General features: G+C 42.8%; 1 protein-coding gene across 1 annotated transcript in view; it reads left to right on the top strand.

The window, feature by feature from the left end:
- Ankfn1 (ankyrin repeat and fibronectin type III domain containing 1) overlaps positions 1 to 24071 on the top strand; it is a 163038-nt gene that overhangs the window by 125583 nt on the left and 13384 nt on the right. Inside the window, exons 15-17 of the mRNA XM_013117616.3 lie at positions 641 to 809; positions 10010 to 10176; positions 16980 to 17193. Of these exons, the coding sequence (XP_012973070.3) occupies positions 641 to 809; positions 10010 to 10176; positions 16980 to 17193 (550 nt within the window). The remainder of the gene's footprint in view (positions 1 to 640; positions 810 to 10009; positions 10177 to 16979; positions 17194 to 24071) is intronic.

Below are 24071 nucleotides of genomic sequence, written 5' to 3'. Positions count from 1 at the left end.
ACATTGATGGAGACTAAATCGCTAAAGACGCTAGGGGAGCCACTGGATTATTCAAGGGGTGGCCCTGTGCTCTCACAAGGAGAAAAAAATAAGCACACAGCAGCTCTCCTTGTGACCGTAGGTACTATTAAAGGGCTTCTTGGACCTAGCAGGTTTGAAGCAGCTCGTATTTCATTGGTGACTCGGGCTATACATACATGTTGGGAGAAGGCTGCTTAACTGCATAACAGTGCATACAACATTTTTTTATACTTGTAAATTTTTCTCAGTCCTTGGCCAGAAACTACATTTTTCCCCCTTAACCAACTTAAATTGAAACTAGTGGATTTTTAATTCAATCCATTTTTGTTGCTTCATGTAATTATATTCATCATTTTGAAAAGCCCACAGAATGCAATCATTTTCTGCTTTTATAAGAAGCATAAATGTTGTTTTCAGAGTTTATGTGGAACATTACTGCCTTAAATCTTGATTTTATATAGCATTATTAAATGGGCTGAACCCTAATATTTATGTTGTATAAAAATTCCAAGCTTGAAGTTGTGTAATTTTGTTAGATGTTTTATGCCGGTTTGGTGTTGTTTATGTAAGTGCCATGTTGTAACTCTCCTATTTTTCCTCCGCGCGTGTCCCTCTGCAGGCAAGGAACTTCCGCCTCTACACACAGGAGGTGTTGGAAATGGGTCACAATGTGTCCTTTCTTCTCCTGCTCCCTGCCTCAGACGACGTCTGTACAGCCCCAGGACAGAATAATCCTTACACCCCGCATTCAGGGTTTCTTAACCTCCCTCTTCAGATGTTTGAACTCGGTATAGTAGCTTGTTTCACCTAGAAATATTAACCCAGCCTCCTTATAATAAAATCACAAAGTGGTATCTGTTCCCCCTTGTCCCAGCGGAGGGTCAGTAAATCACATGATGGCTTTGGCAACAACCCCTCCTAGAACTGTGTACAAGTGTGAGCACAAGCTAGGCTCCGGGACTAGCCTGAGCAGTATTACTGAAACCGAGCGCGAAGGCCCAGTGGCGAGGAAGGAATTCCAAACTGAAAGTTCAGTTAGCAGGCTCGCTTACCGCCTCGCTCCTCGCTTAAGGAGCATAAATACAAGAATGATGTGTTCATGACTATGTGCTCGTGCTGTGCCCAGCCCCATCCTCTCACAGCCAACTGGGAAGGAGTAACAATGAAACCAACACATAGAGTTTATATCACTTTGCAGTATAAAGAGATCGATGAGCAATCTTGATTGATTAAATAAACAGATTGATAACCTAGACAATGTGAGAAATGGACAGGATCTCCCAGGATGCAATACTGTGGTTGTAATGTGAAGGATCTGGATGGTGGAAGATCTTGTCCTCCCTTTCAAAATGAATAGCCTGGATCCAGTTTCTACAGAGACCCCTGCTGCCCACTTAGAATGTGAACAGGGGGGCTTTGTCTCCTTTCTGGTGCTTCATCTTGTAACAGACCAATAAGAGGCAATTAGCAAGGGCTCCCTCAATTCAAATAAATGGTGCAATTTGGGGGAGGCCGAGTGAGTGGGCGGGTAAAATGGAGGTGGCCCGTTTTTTGACTGCTCCCAAGCCACCAGATTCAGACGCACACAAGGTGATTGCCTGAAACTTCATTTTGAAATCTGGGCATCTAAATCAGAATTTATCTGTTTGGGATATATTGTTTAATCCACTTAGTTGCTCTTGCTATAAGCAATTAAGACATCCAGAGGTTGAAGAATGGTCATTGCTATTTCCCAGAGGGGGAAACTTTCTAAGGAAGTTAGAAGCAGACTTGCAGACAGAGATTAGACAGTCCTGGGTCCCCTACTGTATGACACTGGCAGTCATTTAACCTTACCACACCTTTGCTATGTCACATGATTAATAACAGTGACCATACCACTCCCCAAAGCCCTTGGGGTGACCATTTGGTTCATTCCCTAGCAGAAAACATCTCCAGTGGGCATCTAGTAGCACTGATGTGATGAGATACAGTTTGGGGCCCATGTAGATTTCTAGTCAATAAATAGCTCTTGGGCCACTGTGGAGACTGAGGGGTAAGGACAACATAGACACTACATTCGAGGGACTCAGTGTGATTGTAGAAGTGAATTTTCCCAGAGAGTAACAGAAAGCCTTCATGAAGGAGGGCATATTTGATGTAGTTGTTTAAGCATGAGCAGGTTAATAAACACAGATAAAAAGAAAGGCTTTCTGGTCACAGGTGGAAAAATTAGCGAAGACATGAGAATGTAGTAGGAAGAGTCAGGGAAGAGCCAGAAGCCCAGTTTGGTTAGATCAGAGAACTGCGAGGCATGGAGGGGACCTTCAGCCGAACAGGAAGAAGCGGCCATGCTGACTTGCCGGAGTCGGGAGCAGAGAAGTGTCATGTGGATGGAAAGCAAGGGCCAAAACCTTCCGAGCTGGGTTTAATAGACCAGCGGTAGGATGGCAGCTTGTGGCAAAAAGACAAGAAGTTAGGTGAGAAATGAGTGGAATCAAGAGTGAGCAACAGGGTATGAGGATAATGCTGTCTCTGCCAGAACTGCCAGGGACCAAAAGCGTGGTTTGGGTGCTTTTAGCTTTAAATAATATTGAATTTGAAGGTGCTAAACCAGCATCAAAGTGAACATATCACATTGGCAGTAGAAATGCAAGAGAGAAAACCAGATACTAAATAAGGAAACTTAAGCAGTGTCTACAAGTAGCTGCTAAAGCCAGAACACACACACACACAGAGAGAGAGAGAGAGAGAGAGAGAGAGAGAGAGAGAGAGAGAGAGAGAGAGAGAGAGAGAGAGGCTTCCCATAGGATAAATAAAGAGAAAAGATAGAAGGAAAATACGTTATTGTGGAGCTAGCCAGCATTTCATTCTGTATAAGATGAATCACACCTTTTCCTTAATTTCTCTCTCTCTCTCTCTCTCTCTCTCTCTCGTGTGTGTGTGTGTGTGTGTGTGTGTGTGTGTGTGTGTGAAATTCGTGTCTCCATGTCTCAGTGACACTGGTGGAATAATCAGTGATTTGGGATCAATTATAATAGCACATGTTTCCTAGGACCTGGTGGGTCACAAGCATTTGCAACAGTCCTATCAATCCTGGGAATGTCCCACACTCTTCTTGGCTAGCCACTGCCTGCCACACTTGCTCTCTGTCCCTCTCCACACTACAACTGTTGAAGCCTACTAGCATACATTCATTCATTTGGTCCCCCACCAACAAATAACACCATGGGCCAGGCATTACTAAAAGGCCCTGAAAAACATGCAACTCTTCATGGAGTGCACACCCCTGTGGGGGGCCTGAGGGGGGCAAATAATAAACCAATGGACGGAGAACACAAACATAAGAGATATAAGGGCTGTGAAGAAAAACAAGCCCTGGAAAGGGACCAGAGTGATGTGACAGGGTTGCAAATCTCTGTAGGGTGACCTGGGAAGGCTCTGTGAAGAAGTTGCATTTGAGCAGAGGCCTGACATCTCCAGACAATAGGAAGAGCAAGGGGAGAGGCCTTCAAGGGACAGTGTGTGTGGACAAGGGAGCAGTGTCCATAGTGTGAAATAGGCGAGGACAGCCAAGGTGGGGCAGGAGGTCACAGTGGGAGAAGCGGGCGGGGGAGGGGGCTTCACCAAGTATAGACTCTTGACAGGGAACTGAGGTATTGTTCTGTGTATCTGGAAATCATCTCAGTGGATGACTGTAAGCAGTACAGCATTAAAAGCTCTGCAACATGCAGTAGAAGCTCCCCCCACTCCAAGAAAGAAAGCTTAACTTTGTTTAACCCAGAATTTTCCAAATTCATCTGACCAGAACTGGAAACATTTTTGGCATGGCATCTATTTTAAAAAATCCACAAAACACATACTTAGGGATACAATGCCCTAGAATAATGTTCCTCAGTTTAATGTTCATAAGAATCACCTGGAGAGCTTGTTAAACTATAGATTCCTGGAGCCCAGCCCCAGGGATGCTGAGTCAGTAGGCTGAGAAGGAGCTGAAGAAAAACGGACATTCCTAATAAGCTCTCAGGTAATAGTGACGCCATATGTCCATAGTGTAAGTGGTTCTGCCTAGGACTCGGAGATAAATACATAAGTACAGACTTAGAAATGTAGTCAGCAGAGTAATATAGTAGAACCCAACTGTGTCTGCCTCTTTGATCTGTCTTACCTACTCTTATTGCTAAAAGCAACTGTAGGACCATACACACTAGCCTTCATCTATGAAAAATAGGCCGTAGATCAAAGCCTATGTCTCACCAATCCTGATTTTAACTCGAGTTTTTTACTCGAGTAAGACAAACTTTGGTACTCCTTTGGCCCTCCTTTATTGCTGTATCATGAGCTATCTAACTGATTAATGACTGCCATGTAAGTTTCCAGAAAGGACCACTTGCTTGGGCTTGGTTCCATTGATACATCCAATTCTATTAGTGTTTACTTTTTTTAAAAAAAGACTATGGATAAGTGTTGCCAGTAAGTAGAAACTGGTACACTCTCTAGTTCAATGTTTGTTGTACCAGAAACAAGTTTTAAAATGTGACACACTCTTAGTAAGAATCATGGCAAACTCCCCCTTACCCTTAAATAGTCAGTGCTTCCCAAGAGACAAACCTCCTTTTCTCCACTAGACATAGCCCACTAAAAAAATTAATGACAACTTCTATAGGAACTCTTAAGCCTTGGTATGTTGGACAAATGCCCCTCTGAAGAATATCTAAGAAAAAATTTAACTAGGGCCTGCTACTCTAGGTCATTCCATAATAAATGGTAGAGATATCCTAAGCATTTCTGAGAAAGAAAAGAATGTTTTTGGAAATTCTGTCAGAACTAGGAAAAACTTTAATAACAACAAGGGAATTCTAATGAAACTTGAAAAGGTGTGAATTATGGGAATATGTAAATTATAATAAAGAAGTGCATTATATTTAATTTGACTTGTATAAGTCATCATCCCCTACCTCATGGAAGGATTTGGGATTTGGCAACCCAGCCATGTTCCCACTAGTGACCTTAAGTGAATCATAAATAACTTGCTGACCAGCAATGGAAAACTGCATCTGTTCCTAGTGCAGCACCAAACAGCTGTGGCAAGGGCAAATGATAAAGAAGATTGGCCTCCTGTCTCCAGGAGGAAAGACCACTAGGCTACACCCACAGACCATCTTTTCAGAAGGCTGTTTGTGACCCTAAAAGAGACTGACCAAAGAAGATGTCGTCTAGCTCTTAGACAAGCAGGGTTGTAAAGTTTCACCAGAGAGACACTCCTCTTTCCACAGCCTTGGGGAACTCCATCATCCCTTAGGCAAAAGCAGAATAGGACCCCAGTAAGGCCATAAAGCCCATGTGTTGAAGCCCTTGAGAAATGTGTTCCCAGAGGAAAAGGAAAAGCAGCATCACAAGCTTAAACACACTATCCAATGACATGGCCTGTTGAGGCTCTGCCTTGCCTGCGTGGAAGAGGTCACCTTGCCCTGACACTGTGGGCAGTCTCAATGAACAGCAAGCCTACAATGAGAAAAGTTGATCTTTATTTGTTTCCTTGGCTCTGTAATTTGTGCTAATTGGACTAAAAGGACAGGATCCTGGAGAATTTCTTTTTTAAATGGCCAAGCCCTTCTCCATTCAACACACATTTGCTGAGTTTCCACTAGACGCCAGACACTGTGCTGGGCGGACCTGCAGGCATTCACAGCACACAGCTTAAACTCTGGAATCTCAGAAATCTAGAAGGGATAGAGGCAGTGGTCCTAATGCAATGAAAGCCCTACTGTAAGCACAAGTCGCTGAATTTCAGAAAGACATCCAAATCTTCCTTCAGAGGCAATATTTTAAATGGATCGTGGAGAATAAAACAAAATTCAGAAGGTAAAAGGCAAAGCTGAAAAGGGAAACCGTTTTAAGCAAAGGGAACAGCACAAGCAAAGGCTAAGCCGATTAGGTATGATGGATGCTCAGTGCCTCTGGGGAAGCTAGAAGGTCAGATCCATGGGAGTCGCTCCGAGGAGGTGAGACTACATCTGGTGGGCAAGAGGAATGGAGAAAAGTTCTTAAGGAAAGGAATGGCATGGGCTTATTAGGTTTCAGCAGTTCTGGGAGGACAGATTACAAACAGCAAGGTACTACTGGGGCTGAGGCTACAAGGGACAAAGCGACTAAGAGACTGTTTCACTGGTCCAGGTAGACAATGATAAGACCTCAGAACCAGGGATGGCAAGGGGGGGGTGGTACAGAGGCAGAAGGCAAGGCAAAGGGGATTCAGGAGTTAAAAATCAATGAAACTTTGTGATTGATTTGAGGCACCTGAGGGGCAAGATGGAGGAGCCAGAGAGTCTGAAATGGGTCTAAGATGGATAGCATTGCCATCTACCAAGTCAGGAAATATGAAGGGAGGAAAAAGTTTGGGGCAGGGGAGGATGATGAGTTCAGTTTGACAAATGATGAGTTTTGAGATACCTGTGGGATATCCAGGCAATGAGCTTAATGGAATCCAGACCCTGGGCTTGAGGGGAACGGCCCAGCACCAACCTTTATTCCTAATTCCCATCTTTTTTCTGATTTAGGATACCCCTGTCCTGTATTCCAAGTGTCAGTTCATGCACTACCAGGACTCTGTGGAGCACTTTGGGCCCAGGTGCTTTCTGGCAGAGACTCGTGGCACTAAACTTATCCTAGGAGGTTATCTTGTTGATTCTTTGGCTCCCTAAGGAGGCCACAATGCTCAGACAGTCTCAGAGTCTGAAGAGTTGGGGATTCTTAGGATATTCTAATCCCAATGTGCTAACACTTGAACTATTAAATGTTTCATTCTACCTGGGAAGTGAAGGCATAGGAGAAGGGAGTGGGAACAGACTGATTCTAGTATGTCTTATGTGCATGTTGTGTACTTTAAATACAGCATTGGTCCCTCTATGGGAGTTCTTATTCACCCTGTTTTAGGAAAACTACTGAGGTCCATGGAGGTCATATACCTACCATAACACTGATAGTAAGTGGCACAGATGCAATAAAAAATCAGACCTGCGTGGTATTTAACCCATGCACTTTCTACTCTGCTGTCCCGTGAGTGTTCAAGCCAACTGTACTGTAGTCTGTCTCTATGTAATATAGGGGGAAATGGAAGAGAAACACCACCACAGAGAATGAGTTTCAGTTTGTATGTTACTCACAAATCATGTAGTCCCAATAATGGCATTATCATTGCCTTATACCAGTTTGTCTGTAAAATGAACGTGATTCACATTTAAAAAAATTAGAAGCTTCCAGTCTGTCCTCCCTTCCTTGGGGATGGCTACCAAATGTATCATTGCTAAACCACAAAAGACTATGTTAAAGTAACATTTGTCAAAGTGACATTAAAGGCTCTGGACAGAAACCACTAGAGCAGGGAAAGTGCTACAGCTGAAACATACTCATAACTCACTTGTGGTGCATGGCATGGATGGTATTGGATGGTGTGGGTATGGGAGACCACCCACTGATCCACAGCTCCTACCACAAAACAAGAGAAAACTGAATTCCTGGCCTTTGTGAGAAAAGTGAATACACCAGCCTGGAAGAATTCAGAGGGACTTATACTGTTTCTTTCAAAGGGATCATTCAATTTCTTTACACAGTCAACTTTATTTCACATTTTAGAGAGGGGGGAAAAAGTCTACTTTTGTCATTGTTTGTAAAGGAGACTGTGGGACTCTTTACTCCCCAGCCTAAGGGAAGATCTGTCAAGTGCTACCAGAAAATAGTCCCTGCTTGAAGGGCAGAAAGGCAGGGAACCACAAGGGTGAAAAGTAAGCTCCACGGAGTGGTGACTCCTGCCTTGGAGCATCCAGAAAGTATCATCACAGTCGTAAATAGAAAAATCAGCAATTATCCTCAGAAGTGCACCTAAAGAGGAAAACGGGGTGTCTTCAGGGCTGGGATCTGCCGCCTTCATCATCAGCTCTGACATTTCTGTTAGTTAAGAAGCTATGGTGTTTGGGGTTTTAAAGAAATAAAAAGAATCCTAATGCCCAAGTAGCCAAAGATACACAAACAGCAATGGAGCAGGGGAAGGTCTCACACACCCTGAATCATATCGTCTGCGGGCCCAAGAGGGAGAATTGATCTGTCTGGGAGGGAGGAGACGCCAGTGGAAATTTCACTGAGAATCTGTTTCTACTGAATCTTTCAGTACCGAAAGGAGACTGCAAAGGACTGGTGGAGACAGGTATCTGAGGATGAGGAAGGGCAATTGGAGAAGTGTGAAAATATAGAAGGGAGTGTATTAAGTTTGGTTTGAAAGGAAAGCTGAAACTAAAGATCCACATGCAAACCCTAGACCATAAGAGTTTCCTGAGGTGTTTGGATTTTTATTCTAAGGAGAGATCTTTGTAGAATTTTAAGTGAGGGAATCATATGAGGATCCGACTGTGTGGGGAAAGCCTAAGAGCTTGTCTTTTACTGATAGAACATGAAATCAGCTCTTCTTTGAACCAGGCAACAATGTTCTAAAGAGTGTGGGGAGGCCGGGAAGGAAGGCACTAGTAATAGAAAAATCAAGTCCAGGTCTGAGGATAGAGAAGTGCCTACTGAATCCTAAAAGCTGGAGGAAGGGTTAGACACAGCTAGAGCAAAGTTGAAGATCTGAAGCCCTCGTTCTAATCTCTTCCTATTCCGTGTGAACAAAGACAGGACATCACTCTTCCACCGGCCTAAAATGTCTCATAAGAGAACATCAAGTAAGATATCAAGCAGCCTAAGATATAGGAAGCGCAGAAATCTCTCACATGCAAAGGAGCAAGATTTCCTCACTGATTGGTGGAGATGAACAGACACCCCATTGTGAAGCGTGATTGTTTAGCTTCCCCGAATGTCTGGGTGCAGGTACTGGGATCTATAGCAATGGTGGGGGTCAGAGGTAGTACACTGGACAGTATTATTAAAATTTCTCACCCAAGAAGATGCAGCAAAAATAAAGTCTCCAAATCTGATACTGGACCAGGAAGATAGTAAAACAGCACTGGCCTGCACTGGGAAGCTTTCTCGTTGGATGCTGCACATTGGAATGCTGGGTGATTATAGTGTGTGACCAGGGCTGGCCAGAGAGTAGAGAAGCCTGCCATGTGCCTCTCTTGAAAAGAAGCAAACACAAGCCTGCAGTTCAAACCCTTTCCTATGGCCTCTGTTCCATTATGTTTTGAGACAAGAAGGCCAAATCCACAGACAAAAAGGGTCTGATCCAGAATCTGAGCCCAGAGTTGCAAAGAGGGAACAGGCAGAAAAAGATTCAAAGCCCAAAGGACCTTGGGGAAAATGTCTAGTCAGACAAAAGACAACCGAAGAAAAAGCATGTCTTGTATCTTCTAGGAGTAAGCAAGATGCTTAGTTAAAAATCAAATCTAGGTTTCAAGCTGCTACTCAGCTTGGTTTATTTGTTAGTTTTTGTTTTCCCTTTAAAGTGATTTTCCCAGTTGGGGCATGCGCACGTGCATGCATGCGTGTGTGCGTACGTGTGTGGGTGCGTGCATGTGTGTGTGTGTGTGTAGCCATATACACAATAATGTATACTTAACAATATGAGAACTTCTGAAACTTGCATCATTAGGCAATTTTGTTATTATGTAAACATCACATATATTTACACAAATTTAGATGGCTATGATATCACTGAGTGATGCAGTCTTATTCAGTCACCACTGCATATGCAGATATCACTGATCCGTCATCATGTGGAACATGACTATAAATGAAAAAGGTCCCAAATTTAGAGAAAAGTCCATCTAAACGGCAGCTTGAACCAACCCACTTCCCCGTACATTACAAGGAGTTGGTAAACCTAAAAGGGAACACTGTCTGACTAAAGCCAGACAACTGGCCCCTTAAGAGCACATTTATAATTTATTTATGGCTTAATATTTTCCACTGATAGGGTTAATAAATCATGTTTCCATTTGACTGGTTTTCTCTGCTGTATGGATTTCTCTATTTTGATACGAGATCTTAACATGTTTTATTTTGCTTGTCTTTTTTCCAGTTCATTTTTGCAGCTACAGAGAGAAATTTATTAGTCTGTATTGCCGCCTTTCTGCTGTGGTGGAGCTGGACGCTCTGAATACCCAACAGTCCCTGAGGGAAGCGATCTCAGACAGCGAGGTTGCAGCTGCCAAACAAAGACACCAGCAAGTGTTAGACTTCATTCAGGTAAGGCTGCTGCTCCTTAGATAATGAAGGGACAGGCAGGGAGAATGGGGTGAGAACCAAGCAAAGACAAGGGCAGCTCCCAGATCCCATGGAGGGAGTACACCGTGCCAACAGCCTGTGGCAGAACGGTGGGGCTCCGGGCCGCTGAGTTTTCAAACAAAGGCTTAGCAGTGAATTACAGGTAAAACGCACTAGTCCTAAGAACTGCATAAGCCACTGTGGTCAGCACCAGAGAATGGTCCAAATGCTGTGCTTACCCACTAGTCCAGTAAGGAGGGGGGAATGGTGTAGAATATCCTTAGCATCTCAGAGAAAAAGAAAACAAAATGGTCTATTAGTTTCTGTTAACCCAGATTCAGTTAGATCATTCATGATTTAGACTTCTTTCTTTAATGTGGTTACTGAGGTGAGAAAATTTACTCCTTGCCTGGCATGATGGTATGTAACTGCGATGCCAGCATTGGGTAAGGTTAAAGTGAGTCCCAGACCAGCTTGAGTGAAAGGCTGGTGTCTTAAAATTTTATATATCTGCATGTGTCCGTGTCCGTGTGTATGTGTGTGTGTGTGTGTGTGTGTGTGAGAGAGAGAGAGAGACAGAGACAGATACAGAGACAGAGACAGAGAGGGAGGGAGAGAGACAGAGACAGAGAGGGAGACAGAGAGGGAGGGAGAGAGGGAGGGAGAGAGAGAGAAGGAAATGTGAAAACTATGTCCCTTGTCCATGATCTTGCCTAGAACCCTTTTTGATGATACTTCAGGGTTCATGAAGAGGGCACCAACCAGAAGTCTAGAAAATTAGGATCTGGCCTGAAACTGCCCCTAAACACCATATCCAAATCTAATTATCTTTCTATCAGTTACCCAACTCACAAAATAAGTACAATAGCAATGGTTCCATGACAAATATCAATATTATATGCCTTCCATCCGTTTTTAGAAATATTAAACGTCCAGGTGTCAAGCACTATATGAGAGATGCAAAGTTGGAATAGCCATGACCTTAAACTATTTGAAATTTATTAAGGTAGACAGGAAATGTCTATAAGTATTGTGGTTAAAATATGTTAAGTACTGAAAGAGAAATAAAAGAAAGGATATTTCTATGTCAACATGAAGAAATAAGCCTTGACTTTCACTTGTGGATTCTAGGGAAGATGCCATGGAAGGTCCTGGTGATATCTGAGCTGGGCCTGTAGGACAGCATAGACTACACAATGTAGAAACAGAATGTCCAGCCCCCAGAGAGAAAATAAGCAGATAAGGCAGATGGGCAGAAAAACTGTAAAGAATAAAGAGGTGTTTAAAGGTTAGTTGGTGCATAAACTGAATGTTGGGTGACTGGGCAAGACTGAGAAACTGGACAGGAATGAAGGACACCAGTAAGAACAGGTCAGAGAACCATACCAAAGGCCATGGTAAGAAACTCACACTTCATTCTGTACCTAAGCCTTAGCTTTGGAGAACATAGGAGTTTCTTACAGCTCCACTGGGACATATTGGAGCAGGGAAACCATGCCTCCCACCGGTACTGCTATAGCCACACTGGTTGTTCACTGAAAGAATGCACTCTGCTTGGCCCTACTTTCTAAATAATCAGCCTGCCTCTCCTGAATTTAAGGAGAGGACTAAAGGTAATGAGCCAGACTAGACCAGAAGCTCCAGCAACTAGCCAAATAAGAAGTAAAAAGAACTCAATATAAGGAAACATTGTGAACTTGAGAATTGATAAGTAAGTCCCTGAGGCTGGGGTAAAGTGCTTGCCTGGGAGAGTGAGGCCTTGAGAACCCATACAAAAAGAGAGTGCATGGGACAGACTCTTGTAACTGTGCTGGGGATGCCTGGACAGGAGGACCTCGTGCTCACTGGCCAGCCTAGCCTTCCTGGTGAGCTCTGGAGCAATGAGAGACCCTGTGTTGGAAAACAGAGTGAATGGAGCTCCTGAGGGACAACACTGAAGGTTTCCCTTGGCCACTACACACATGCATGCGTACGCACACACACACACACACACACACACACACACACACACACCTGCATGCAGACACACACACACACACACACACACACACACACACACTCATGAAAAACAGTCACAATAAGCTGGGCATGGAAGTGCACACCTTTAATGCCAGCACTCAGGGCAGGAATGAAGATTTGGTAGTGTTCAGAAAGAAACATGTTACCAAGCAGTAGAATTACCCTATTTTCCTCATCGATAAATGAAGATCACTCTCAGACCAAAGAAGAAATTTTTCAGGAAGCTGCTCACACTCGAGAGCCTAAGATTTTAGAATAGTAAAACATTGACTCCATTTATTGCATTATCAGTAAAGAACAGATGCTGATGATGGAAGCAGAATAGGAAAAAAAAGGTACAAAATAAGGAAGACACCCTCCCTCTCCCTCTCCCCCTACTTCCCTCCCTCCCTCCCCACTCTGTCAGTGATGTGTGTACATGAGTATGTAGGTGTGCCTACCTGTGTATACACAGAAGTCAGAGGGCTAGGGAGATGTTCAGTGTTCTGTCTGTCTCTCTAAGACAGGGTCTCTAGCAAAACATAGAGCTCTCCATTTTTCAGCAAGGCTAGCAGGCAGTAAATCCCAGCAACCTTCCTGTTTCTGCAAACCCCTCCCTCCCAACCCCACTCAGCACTGAATTATCAGAGAGTGCAGCATGTGACCACACCCAAGTTTAGTGTGAGAACTGGGGAACAAACTCAGGTCTTTGTGTTTGTACAGCAAGTGCTCTTGTCCCAAGCAGCCACTCCAGTCCCCTTCTTACCTTTTGAGTCCAATGCCATAATGAAGCTAGGCTTGTTGACACACACATGTAATCTAGAACTAGGGAGGCTGAGACAGGAAGACTGAGAGACCAGCCTAGGTCACACAGAGAGACACTGTCTCAATAGTAACAAGCCAGATGTCAAGGGGGCACAGCTCTTAGTTCTGGAGCAGAAAACCTTTTGTTTGATCTGAGGGTTGATGGGAGTGCTGGCTTCTCACATCTGTAATGGAAGAATTGGACTAGAGAAATTGTCAGGTCCTGGTCACCTCTAACGTTAATTGCATGACCTACAATCAGAAACATTTTAAAGAAACACTTTGCTAATGATGCCTTGGGTTGTATTTCTGCCTTAATCTTAATCTGTTTGGGCTCCCGGGAATCTCATTTGTCCAATGAAGACCCTGCCTTTCTTTAGTCTGTGGCAGTCTTGACCCCTCCCAGAAGTCCTGACTCCGCCCTCACTCCCTGGCTGCTACCTTTGCTCCTGTCTCTCACTCAGCCTGGAGCCCCACTGCCTCTTCCTCCCTCAGATCACACCTTTGAGTGAGCCAGAGAATGACAGGCCAGGTCAAGAATGCTTCCAAGTTCCCACCTGCTCCGGACTCCCTTAGACACATAGACTTGAATAAAAGCCAGTTGCCAAAGTGTTCAAAAGATAACTTCTGGAGTAGGGTGATTCCAGATCATCTACCTGGGTCCACAGCCTTGGGTGTGCCACCCTGCTACCCTTGATATGAGCAACCTCACACACAACTCGGGGTCCTAGCTCCCCTTACTTGTGTCTGCTTCTTTACCCACCCACCCCACCCTAAACTGGACAAGTAGCTGAAGCCACTCACACATTGGTGTTCACAGCTCAGCCCATCCCACACCAGAACCAGAACCTGCAGAGGCAACTGTCAGGTCCACCTAGATCTAAGACCGTGTTACTACACAAACCAAACATTGTAAAGAGCAGGGGAGTCTATGTAAATACAGCTAGGAAAAGAAGCCAAGAAGTGTAGCCAAAATGGGGGGAGGCCTAGACTAGGGGAGGCAAAGAAGAAAATCACAGATAAGGTACACAGGCTTTACAGACAGCACATGCAGTGGAAATGTCAAAGTGAGTGAAGGAAGACAAGGAGAGACAGAGAGGGAGAGAGAGAGAGAGAGAGAGAGAGAGAGAGAAACGTCAAAGCATGAAGACTCGAGGCTTAGCGTACTTGGAGCTGTTAAAGCCAAAAGGGCAATTAGGCCATAATTTATATACTGTAATGCTTCAAATGTGCCTAAGCCGTAATAGAAACACAGCTCATTAAATATAGCCAATCTATCATCCCCTCAAGCACCTTGTAGCTGCGCTGTGAGAAAGCCAATCACCTTTACATTTTAATAAAAATATTATCTTGCCTGGGCCCAGAGAAAGGGTATAATTTATAGGATGAAAACCGAAGTTTGTAAAGAGCAGGGTGAGAAATGGATGCAGACCTTTTAATGAACGGACCCAGGCCGTTCACAGCCACTCTTTTGAAAAGCATGTCAGCAAGCCTTCAGAAGCTGAAGCTGGACCTTTAAAATCAGGGGGATTATGTTGTCAGTTGCCTTTAGATCAACAGTAGAAAGTGAAATGAGTGGAAATTGGACTTCTTTGGGGGCTACTTAGCGAGGTTTCATTAAAATCAATCCACAGGCCTCCCTGAACCCAGGGCATGTTTAGTTTGCTTCAGTTAGGCTCTCTCTAACTCTCTACCAAGAAAAACTAAGAAGTCGACATGGCTTCGTTCAGCTCTGTCCATGCTTGGCAATAGGCTGAAATGCCTTTATCTAAAAAGAACAGGTAGATTGGTATGAAAGTTCACAGAAATTTACAATTTACCACAAACTGGCTGGCTTAAGGTAACAGAACTTTATTCCAGGAATTGGAAAGCAGAAGTTCAAAATTTTCATTGGTAGAGTTGCCCTCACCAGAAGGCTCCAAGGAAGAGTCCATTCTCTGCCTCCCCCAGCTTCCGGGGATTTGCACATTCCTTAACTCATGTCTATCTCTACTTTTCTGACTGCCTCTTCCCTTCTGCCAAGTCTCCCTTTCCCTCACTCTTGCAAGCAAATCCTTATGAGGACATTTGTCGCTGGATGTGGAGCTCAAAAAAAAATCCAAGATGAACACTTCCTCTAGGATCCTTACAACCCCAGCTTGGCCACAGAAGGCAATACTCACTTTTTCATCATATAAGGTAATAGTCACAGGTCCCAGGATTAGGAGTTGGGAAATCTTTTAGGAATTTACAGTCAGACCACTGAAATAATCGTGATGGGCATCATACAACTGAAAATGTTATAATATTGCCCAATTTGCAGAGCCCACTCGCCCATATTCCCTGAATCCTTCCAATAACCCTGAGAGTAAAACTTGCTTCATTCTAACAGTCCTGAGAGACAGTAGAACAGTAGAGCCATTCTGTCCCTTCATTCATTCTGCTAGCATTCCCTGAGCGTCTACTTGAAGAAGAACACAAAAGCACTGTTCCTGTCCTTGACAGCCACCCTAAAAATGTTATCCACAATCAGGTGGTGCCTTTAAAATAACTTTGAGACTTCTGGACCCTGAATATGACACGGCTAATAAAAGCCAGCTGAGAAAGTAACTGTTTCATTGGGAAAACCCATGCAAGTGTCACCTGGGCATCCCAATCTAGCTTCACCTCATGAACTTCCTGTCCCCTTCTCATTCCCCCTTCCCATGGCTTAGTGCTCCTCCTGGGCCTGGCTTCAGTGGAACTGACGGCCCAGGTAAGGGAGCAGACAAACCCCAGGCTTCAGTCTCATGCTCTCAACACACCAGCCCTGCATACTCTTCCAAGGCCAATCCCAAGGCAGCACAGAACTAGAAGGCAAGGAGAAATGGCCCCCAACCACACAGTTTTGCTCACTAGCGCTTTCTAGCCTGCTATCTCACTGAACATGACAATGAACGTCATAGCTTCAAACTCTAGTCTGTGTTAGGAGCACAGGGTTTGTTGATACTGGTTTTTTTTTTAAGTAAATGGTTAAGTATAAAGACCTAAGAAGAAATTTTGAAAATAAAGTAAAACTGGGTATACCTAATCTTTAAACCTCTCCAATAAGGGACACTTAATGTGCCATTATTCTTACACTGAACACCTTCTATCTGAAGGGAGTGATACCAGCTTTCTAAGTGTTCTCCAAAAAGAGCCATAAAGTATTAGAACCGGATGTTACCTTAGCCATCATATGGTTAAATGTCCTCAATTTACAATGGAGAAATGAACACAAAGAGTTAACACTTTGCCAAGGCACCCGGTGAAATCAGATATAAAGCCGATCACAAGGTTCAAGTTCCCAAGAACCTGTGTAACTGTGTCTCTTCTTGGGAGACAGGACAACCAGAAAATTCAAGGCCCAGTGCTCATCATGACCTAAAGAACACCTGTCCTCTATGGCGACAGACAAAATGAGTAACTTGTAAACCATTAGCAACTACTATTGTACTTTATAATGAAAATGTCACTGAAATCGCTATAGCAACCCCGAAATCAAAGTGATACTGATCTAAAATGTGCTACCATAAGAGTGTTTACATTTTTAACGAGAACTTTTAAAAACTGCATTAGACTTTGGAAGCATTTGCTTTATAAATACAAAAGTAGTAGGTTTAATATATAAAGTTAAATCTTTCCTGTAATACAGATACAAGCATTCTGAAACTCATATATCATCTGCATCATATCACCTCCCTGATACTTTATGTTTCATTACATAGTGAGAGAAAACAGTACTTTATGTGTGTGAGCAAAAGACGTCTTGTGTGTCTATGGCCTCTACAGGGTCATAGACATTTTCAAATTCATCACCCTACTCAATCATCACAACAACTTATGGGATATTCCTCTGTAGTTTGTAAACAAAGCAAGTAAGACTCAAACAAATGTCATAGAAACACATAGCATGGAAAATGGTCCATCTTGGACTCTCAGGAAAATGTTTTTCTTTTAATGCCTATCGCCATTTTATTCCATAGCAAACAGATGAAGTCTGGCGGGAAATGAGGTGGATCATGGATGCTCTACAGTATGCACGATACAAGCAACCTGTCTCTGGCTTGTCAATCACTAAGCTGATAGACCCCTCCCATGAGCAGAATCTAAAGAAGATCAGTTCTACATCATCACATATTGACTGTCTTCCATCAACATCCCCATCCCCAGAGATGCACAGAAGAAAGGCAGTGAGCGGTAAGATCTAAAGTTCTTTTGGGTTGGCCACCAGACTCTCAGTCCTGTCTTCACCGATGGTGTTCCCTGTGTGGATGCATTGGTTATAGAAAGTGGTAGAAACGCTGTTCAGGGGTGAGGATCAGAAAGCATAAAAGAAACAAAACCAGAACCGTGGGAGGATGGGAGACAAGGGCAATAACGTGATATCGCCTTACTTGGGGGTAGCTAAGATCAGACCAGTGTGCTAGTCCGCATGCCCAAGACAGGGAAGGACACAGAGCAGTCCAGAAATTTCTAATGGGAACTGCTGCAGTGCCAGGTAAGTACATCAGCCCCGCCTCTAGTCCATCTGAGGTAAGAATTGAGGGTGTACTTCCCACCCACATCATATTTTCAGATGGAAAGTGAGGAGGGGAGAAACCGTGGACAAACTAACTAGACTCCTGAAACTGAAGGAAGCCAAATAGGCTCAGCATGGGCATGGGCATGACGGCCTAGGAAACAAGGTGAAAGAAATGCCTCCCAATGCACCTTGGGAATTAAGAATGAGATTATGTGGCAAATACTAGTGGCATAAACGAGATTGGAATAACACAAATTTCTACAAAATAGCTTTGTGCTTACAGGCAGCAAATGGCTATAAATATAGGCAATACTATATAATACTCTCCCCTGGAGCAGGTTAAGTCTAGTGTCATTTTTCTAGTCAATAAAAATAATGGTCTTTCTTAAGAAAGTGCCTTTCTTAATTCTACATCTTAAAACCACTTCAATATTATGATCTCCATAATAATATTTTTAGTGAACAGTTCTGATTTATAGGCTTGTCCCATAGGGGGCAGCATGGTGTAGCAGAAACAGTCTGGACTTAGAAATCGAAGCCCTGTATTCAAATTCCAATTTTGTTTTGCCAGCTGCATGTCCTTGAACAGATTCTTACATCTCAGTATTAGTCTTCATATATGTAAAATTAGGATAGTAATGCCTACACCTTACAGAATCATTGGTGAGTAAAACAAACTATCAAACATACATGAAATGTAACAGGAAATATAAATATATTTAATGTATCATCTTAACATAAAATCATTAATAGGAATATGGGCCTTTTCTATAAGCAAGTCTGTATTTTTTTAAAATCTCAGTCTCTAGATGTCAAAACTTGGCAAGTGGATGAACTTGGAAAGCAGCTAACTTTTATTACCAAAGGTGTGTATGATTTACCAATTAATTCAACAAAACAATTGCTTCAATGGACTCTAGGGTTGGTTTTTTTGGTGTTTGTTTGCTTGCTTGCTTGTTTGTTTTTTACTAATTTGCACTGACCTTGGGGGTACAAATCAAATAGCATTTCTGCAAGGAACTGGTCTAATGGAAGATTTAGAAACACTGATGAAAAAGAGCGCTATCACTGCCTATGGGTTACAAGGGAGATCGGTGGCATTAACCCACAAAACCAAAGTTGGAGGTGACAGAAGCAAATACTGAGAAAGCAGAAGATGAGTGGCAGGGGAAAGAGCTTGTGTGCAAAAGAAACAGATTGTTCTGTGTTGCACATCAGGTTGCAGCCAGTCTGGGTGATGGTCAGGGTTCCAACTGCTCATTCTTTCTGCCCATTTAAAAAAAAATACACACTGGTTGCCTACTGTATGGCCGACACTGTTTTGAGTAGCCAGAAGATAATGAAAAGGCAATGTATCTACTCTTATGGAACTCAGTCTAGAAGGGATGGCAATAAAAAAATGAATAGCAGACCATCAAACTACAGTGTTCAACACAAAACAGCAACTGTGATGAGGGCAGAGAGGGAAGTATTGGCTTCTAGGATGAACGCAAGAGACCCACTCAAGAAGGTGACGACCTAACCCGCCACAGGACAAGACAAAAATCTGGAGTTAGACTTTTCTAAACAGCAAAATAGCAGAAGGTCTGAGGGTAGGTTGGGAGGAAGGCCAAGAGCCTGGGCCAGGGTGAGTGAACGGGGAAGTAGTAAGAGACGGAGCCATATCAGGCAGGATTCTGGAGGTCCTGCTATCAAGTTTGGATTTTCTCCTACTGTGACAGAAGGCCACCAGAAACCAGATTGATAGGATCTGAATTAGCCTTAAAATTATATCTCACTATTGTATGAAGAAAATGTACAGGGAAAATATGAGAAGCAGGAAGATTGGGACGCTAATAAAGAGAAGAAACTAAATTTTCTGGATTGAATGTTTCAGGGCTTCATGATGCTATTTACAAAAGAAAGAGAGAGGGGGAAGAAAAAGAAGGTTGAATATTTAGACATATTAAATACGAATTGCTTTGAATATTTCCAAAAAATAAACATCCAGGAAGAAACATACTGTAAAGATGTACAGTGTCTGCCACTCAGAAAAAAAACTGAGCTAATAATAACATAGATTTAAGATACTGTTGATGCTGGACCGAGAGCCTCCAAAACAATACAGAGAAACCCTGTCTCGTAAAACAAAAAACAACAAAAAAAAAGATACTGTTGATGCTTAGATCATGTCTGAAACTACAAAAATGCCTGAGCCCCTAGAGAGTACATGTAAGGCAGGAAAAGAAACAATGTGGAAGGTACCCCATGATGTAGATCAATAAGACATCTTAGATTTAGAAGGAACAACCAGAAACAGAACAAGAGCAGAGAACCATGTCAAAAAATGAAAGCATATCAAATGATGGAGAAAGGTTAAATAAAACAGCTGTGCATTTTCTGTCATAAATAACCTTGATGAGAGCAGTTTGTGAAGGAAAAGAGAGAGAAACTGAACGTCAGTAGATCAGGGATGAGTTGGAGGTGATGAAGGAGGACCAGTAGGACACTCTCTAAAGTCTTGGCCGTGAAAGAGAAGACGAAAGAAAGGCAGCAAGTAACTAGAGAAGTGTAAGGTTGAAAGCCATTTTTAAGGCAGGAAAGACATGCTCTCCAACCTTCCACTGTTTATATAATCCTACAAACAGCTTTTCCATTCTATTTCCACCTCCACAGCTCATCTCCTTTCTGTGTTCACAAAGTTTCCCCAGTGTTTAATCTTTTCTTAAGCCACAGGGTCCCAAGTGGGCTCCTCCTAGATGGTATGAGGGTGGCCTCCTCTATGCCCTAGAAATGCCAGACTCTCACGTTGGCGTAAGGATGGATTACACGTACTCCCTGCTGGGAGGATCTGCCCAATTGCATTCAGATTTTATTATTAACTTAAAATGTGAGTGATCATCATTCTGTTTCTTAAAATACAATCCTCTCTTGGGTCCATTTATTTCTCTGAAGCCAAAATTCCTTAGGCTTTGAGACACAAAGATGTGGAAGGCAGCAAATGACAAATAGAAACTATTGACAGGAACACACTGTTGAGCATGAGGAAGAAACGACATCCTGTCTCCTTACAAAGGCAGAAGCACTTCGGTGCAAGGAAATCTGTCCCTGTATACTCTGTGCTCTCCATAAGTGTAACCACTTTGAATTGTTTGGAAACCACTTGTGAATGGGGAAAAATCCAATTTAGACAAACACCCCCCCCTCCATTGGGTTACTCACAGAGCTGAGTTTGCAGCATAATTCCTTTCTATGTGGGTAGAGCTTACTCAACTTCTAAGGCGCCTGCTGGAAATATAAAGCCTATCACAAATTTTACCCCTGGTGCCAGCCCAAGATTCTGTCCTAGAGTTGTTGAGTATGTTGGGTGTGTTTGTGCAAATCTGTTTAGCATGAGAAGAGAGAGTATAACTCTAATTGCTCAATTCTGTGTGGTTTTCAAAACAGAAAGAATTCATCTGAGTCAATTAAAAGTCAGCATCTCCCAAGGACCCAAAGGGACAAGCTGGCTCCAAGGAAAGGCAGCCCAAGGCAGGGGGTAGGAAGAGTTGGTCCATCAAATGGGTATTTTCTTCTCCCTCCTTTTCTGTGGACACAGTGTCACAGGAAGCAACACCCCCTACATGGCACTGATGTTTCTCATGGTGACACATGGGTCAGACAACAGAGGGAAGATCGAGTGTTGTTTACTTCAGATGTGTTTGATGATCATATCAATCTTGCAAATGTAAAACTTCCTGATAGCTTTTACCCAGAAGAGGTCAGGAACAATACGGCATCAACCAAATGGTTCAGAAAGTCAGCAGGAATCTTAAGGTATTGTTTCTCTTGGGAAATCAAAAAAATGAACAGAACTGCCTAGGGCTTGATGAGTCAATGCATTTTTTATTTATAAATTATTTAAGTCTTATTAAATACATAGAAATAGATCCAATGAGGCGTATATGCATATATATGGGTAGTGATATATTACAAGTAGATATTGATTTTAGGGAAATACTATCTAATGTTCCTTTATTTCTGTCATGCCATTAACACCACTACCTCCCACCTTTAAGAAAAAAAGCAGTAACTTTATTCATCTATTTTTCCAGAAATGTCATCTCCCTATAACACTATCAAGACCCACAGCAACTCTACTGTGCTGTTGTTGGCCTTCCCCAGAGACCAGGGTTGCTAAACCCATCACGATGACAAGAAAACCAAGCTTCCTAAGCCAGCACTAGTAATATGGGCAGACTTTCATTCAGCAGCTCCCAGGTCGTCAAGCAGAGGGGAAGCTCAGCTTCTACCAATGCTGACCTGCCCAATGCCCTCCAAGGGAAAGTGGGGAGCACAACCTGCTTTGCTAATATAAGCTGCACAAAGTGCCTACCATGATTAATGGAGCATATGGCCTGGGTCTAGGGAGGGAAGCCACACTCTGCACTCTTTTCCAAGAAGGGAGGAAGTAGCAATGGTCTAAGTCCTTGGAAACTCTCCTGGGTACCCTGAACGCATCCTGGAGACTCTCCCAGCCTGTTCTGGGAGGGCTACACCACTCCAAGCAAGAAGTTCCACTAAGTCTTCTAATAAATAACCCGACTGTCATGCAAGTCAAATATTAAGATCCAGTTCTACTAGAATAACATTTCCCAAGGGCAGGTTCATGGACCAACAGGATACTTAACACTCTATTCTCTGGCTCTTTTATACCTTCTTCCTAGGTTACTACAGTTACAACTCATCTTTCTCTTGATTTACCTCTCTTGTGCTCTAGGAGCCATACAGTAAGTTATATCATTTACTAAGTCACTATTTACTAGAGTTAGGAAATACAGTACTGAACACCATGCAGGAAAGCACTGTTCTCCTACTCACCAAAAGAATTCTCACAGCCAAGTCTTGGAGTATATTTGAATACTCATTTATAGTCTTATTTAGTAATCTTCATACCTCAATAATACTAATACTTTCTGTCTACATGGCACTTTAAGTATAGTTAGACATCTTTTTAATCTATGTAACACCTGCAGAAGATAAGCAGTTTAACAACCTCCATGCTACAGACAAGGTTCAAACCAGCCAAGCAATTTTCTCAAAATTGTATACACAGTAAGGAACGAAGCAAGCTTTCAGCCAAAGTTTGTCTCATTTTTATCAGTTGTTCTTTCTGCCACATGTGGGTGGACTCTTGGTTTAAATATCACCTAAGACAGAGAAATGGAATGAATGGTTGTCATCATGAAGTCCTACGACAGACCAGATAAATTTGGCCTTTCCAGGATGCTTTAGAAGAGACTGTTTTTCAGAGACAACCAATCTCACTCAATCTCACTACTCTTTGTGTCCCCCAGATTTCAATATGCATCCTAGTGTCACTCCAACTCAATGTACTTCCCACACAAGAGGCTAATGTAAGGGTAGCTAAGACAAAATCTACTGCAGCGATTCTCAACCTCCCTAATGCTGTGACCCTTTAATACAGTTCCTCATGTTGTGGTGACCCCCAGCCATAAAATTATTTCATTGCTACTTCATACCTGTAATTTCGCTACTGTTATAAATTGTGATGTGAATATCTGATATGAAGGGCATCTGGCAGGGGGGTCGCAACCCACAGGTTGAGAACCACTGGTCCCATGCTCCACTCAATGCCCATGTTCACATTCAATGACATGAGAAATACAAAAGACTCCATATATCCTTCTGGTACCTTGTTCCTTAGGCCATTCCTTTACTGACTGACATAAACATTTTACTAAACAGAGGTAAGTAAGACAGACTGCATGTTGTCTTTATGGTTTAGATTCCGAAGAATTGAGAGAAATATGAGTGGATTGTTTATAATCGAACTTGGTAAGGGTAGTAACACATATATAACTAAAATAACCCGAAAGCTAAGAGAACTGAGCAATTGGTGCCACCTGAGGATGCTGGGATGGGCCCTCCCTGGAGACTAGGCTCACACTGACCATTATGTAAGCGCCTCTGAAGTGTATTCTCTACGCCTTAGTCTTCTGTTTGCATATCGAAAGATCAGATACAAACACGGATGCTGGAGAGGTGGCTCAGCAGCACTTGGTGCTCTGGCAGAGGACTAGAGTTCAGTTCCCAGCGCCCACATGAGTTAGCTCACAGCAACCTACACCTCCAGCTCCAGAGATCCAATGCCTCATCCGGCACCTACATGCACTCCCACATATACATACACACATACAAACAGAAACAAATCTTTTTAAGTACAAATTACTTTTGCCAAGTACTTGACTTACTACCTAGAAATAGAAAGACATTGTCAAGTTTCTTGGGGATCACCTCTTGTTACAGTCATTTTATATTAACTGTTTCTGGTGGATTAAATCATTACACCAACACCATAAAAATATAGCCATGTGTTAACCTTCGCATACTGGTAGTATGGCCATATTCAGAAAAAAAAAAGAAAAAGATCTTACAGATATAACTAGCAATCTTGAGATGAGATCATTCTGAATTATCTGGTCCCTTAACCCAATAACAAGAGTCCTCGTAAGAAACAGAAGACATGAACACTGAAGAAAGGCTTTGAGACAATAAAAGAATAAAGAATGTT

Source organism: Mesocricetus auratus, unplaced genomic scaffold (genome assembly GCF_017639785.1).
Source record: "Mesocricetus auratus isolate SY011 unplaced genomic scaffold, BCM_Maur_2.0 Super-Scaffold_100007, whole genome shotgun sequence".
Taxonomy (NCBI): Eukaryota; Metazoa; Chordata; class Mammalia; order Rodentia; family Cricetidae; genus Mesocricetus; species Mesocricetus auratus.
This window is presented reverse-complemented; position numbering and strand designations above follow the sequence as displayed.